Source organism: Ipomoea triloba, chromosome 4, assembly GCF_003576645.1.
Source record: "Ipomoea triloba cultivar NCNSP0323 chromosome 4, ASM357664v1".
NCBI lineage: Eukaryota > Viridiplantae > Streptophyta > Magnoliopsida > Solanales > Convolvulaceae > Ipomoea > Ipomoea triloba.
The window spans coordinates 19,092,748-19,096,002 of NC_044919.1; the positions used below are offsets into that span (position 1 = coordinate 19,092,748).

The 3,255-nt window shown below is 33.6% G+C and overlaps 1 protein-coding gene across 1 annotated transcript; it reads left to right on the forward strand.

Moving 5' to 3' along the window:
• Positions 1-577: 577 nt before the first annotated feature.
• On the forward strand, positions 578-2,158 carry LOC116015932 (ATP-dependent DNA helicase PIF1-like). The gene has a single exon (XM_031256100.1). The coding sequence runs from the start codon at positions 578-580 to the stop codon at positions 2,156-2,158; it is 1,581 nt and encodes a 526-aa protein (XP_031111960.1).
• The last annotated feature ends 1,097 nt before the right edge of the window (positions 2,159-3,255 follow it).

Consider the following 3,255-nt stretch of genomic DNA (forward strand, 5'->3'; position numbering starts at 1 on the left):
CATTCAAAACAAAATCATTTTGAGCGAAATAACCCTAAATTGTACAAACTCTAGATATTTTTTAGGTTAATATTTAATATTTTAGTAATAACTATTAAAGTATTATATAATTTATAATTATTAGTCTTTAAAAATTGAAAATACTTAAAATTGAAAATAACCCGAGGAGCGCCTTGCGGTTTTTTCAACCATGATCCCGACTGAGACTCTTTGTATCCTTATAAATACATCTCTTCATCATGTACTTTATACCATCATGGATTGATCAATAATAAGATTATTCCCAGAACTATTGTTCTCATCTAGTACCAGTAGACCAAATGATCAATGGTTACAAACCTTAAAAAAAAAAAAACAAAAAAGGAGAAAATCACCGTCGTCATCTAACCCCTTGCTACCTGCCAGTGACACCATCGCACCTCCTCTTCTCACATCATCTTCGGTATTATCTATTCAACTAATGCTCCGACAAGGGGTTAGATGACGGGGTGTTTGGTAGGAGGAAAGGAATTAGGTGGGAAAGGAATTGCAATTCCATGGGAAAAGAATAACGTGGGAATAAAGTGATGAAGAGAAAATGAATTTTGCGCTATGGGAACTGTCAAAGCTTTTATTAGTCTATAACAAGACTTTGAGAGATTTTCCAAACATGCTGGTAATTAATGAAGCAAGCCATGTTCATGCGGAAAACCGGTTGTTGTGGGAAGAGTTAGCATATGACCGTGCTAGGGAATATGAGGAGAGTCAACGGCTTAAGGAGAGACTAACAAAAGAACAAAAAGCAATATATGATGCCGTTATCAACGATATTGATTCCAACAATGGTGGACTGTTTTTTGTTTATGGGTATGGTGGTACAGGAAAGACATTTCTGTGGCGTGTGCTCTCTTCTTCTATTAGAGCAAAAGACGAAATTGTTACCAATGTGGCATCGAGTGGGATAGCATCTTTACTTCTTCCGGGTGGCAGGACTGCACATTCAAGCTTTTCAATACCAACCTATGTCAATGAAGATTCTACGTGCAATATAAATCAATGCATTCAATTAGCTGAACTCATCGTTCATGCAAAACTAATAATTTGGAATGAAGCACCGATGATGCACAAACATTGTTTTGAGGCATTGGATAAAACAATGAGAGATTTGTTAAGATTTGTTAACAATGAAAGTCAAAACATGACTTTTGGCTGGAAGACAGTGGTTTTAGGTGGGGACTTTAGGCAAATATTACCAGTGGTGCCAAAGGGTTCAAGACAGGACATTGTTTCTGCAACAATTAATTCTTCATATCTTTGGAGACATTGTAGAGTTATGCGCCTAACAAAAAATTTGAGATTAACTACAATGGAACCTCGATTGAATCAAGACAAAGTTGAAGAATTTGCGAATTGGCTAATTTCAATAGGTGATGGTAATATTGGGGTAGATATTGATGGTTACGCTGATTTTGATATCCCCACTCAATTGTTATTAAAGTCAAATGGTGATCCTATTTCCTCTATTGTGAAAAGTACCTTCCCCAACTTTACTGGTGCAAGCAGTGATGGAAGTTGTTTTAAGAACAGTGCAATACTAGCACCAACGTTAGAGGTGGTCAATGAGGTCAACCAGTATATGTCTAACTTAACTGAGGGGGAAGGAAAGACATATTTTAGTTCCGACACAACGTGTAAAGGCGATGGTTCCAGTTCAGTTATTGCCGATGTGCATACACCAGAATTCCTAAATACCATAAGAGCGTCTGGCCTTCCAAATCATTCTCTGACTTTGAAAGTGGGGTCTCCTGTAATGTTAATGAGGAACATTGATCATAGTCTTGGTTTATGCAATGGAACTAGGTTGGTGGTAACAAGATTAGGTAATCATGTTGTTGAAGGAAGCATATTAGCAGGTCCTAATGCTGGGACTAAGGTATTAATTGCTAGAATGACTATCACCCCATCGGACCCGAGATTACCTTTCAAGTTCAACAGAAGACAATTTCCACTTATGTTGTCATATGCAATGACTATTAACAAGAGTCAAGGGCAGACGCTTTCCAATGTTGGCTTGATACTCAAGAAACCAGTTTTTGTGCATGGCCAATTATATGTTGCCGCATCAAGAGTTAGTCAACCAGACGGACTGAAGATTTTAGTATGTGATGAATCAAAATAGGATTGTAATTCTACTACTAATGTAGTTTACGAGGTCTTTAATAATTTATAAATTTTTTCATTGTTAATATTGTTTTATCTTCTTTTCGTTTTCGCCAATATTTCATTTTGATATGATCTATTTTCATACCGTGCATCGCACGGGTCAACTGCTAGTCATGTAGAGTAATAAATGAATAAGAAGGACTTTAATACTTATTACGGGTAACATCATTTGAGGATTTTATTTTAATGAAAACAATATGAAATAAATCCTCTTTAAAACACTTACTATTCGATTCAAAATATTTGAACATAATAAATAAATTTTTAATCAACAAACCAAAATTGATTATTTAATCATAAAGTATAATGGTTTATTTTCAGATAGAGATGCATGTTTTTAGTTTTTAATTACTAATATCAAGCAGAATTAATGAGAGCTTGACATCAATAGGTAATAGAAGATGAGAAGGTTCTTGAAAAACTTTTTCTTTGTTATTTGATGACCAAAAACATTACTACTTTATGTCAAATAGTTCATTTCCATTTATTGATATTTACTTTTGATCTTGAGATTGACAATAAAATCGTTTCTTTAGTCTTTAAATGAGTAATTTGTTGCAAAATTAGTGAGAAAATATGTGATTGATATCAATATATAGTTAGTAAATAATGAGGAGGTTCTTGGACTACTTCTTTGATATTTGATGACCAAATTAAAAGCCTCACAACATTGTGTAATAGTTCATTTTCAATTATTGACGCTCACTTTTGATCTTGAGATTCTATAATCATGTTTTTAGTATCCAACTGAGTAATATAATCTTTAACAGAAACTTAGTGAGAAAATGTGTGATATCAATAGTTAGTAGAAGATGAGAAAATTCTTGGACTACTTCCTCTTTGATATTTGATGAGCTAAAGTATCATTATTTTGTGTCCAACAATTCATTTCCGAGTATAGACATTATACTTTTATTCATGGGATTAACACTAAAATCATTTTTTAGTTTCTAAATGAGCAATTTGTAACAAAACTAGTAAGGAAAACATGATATAAATATTAATAGACGGTACAGTGAGAAGGTTCATGGACCACTTATTTCATAATATCTA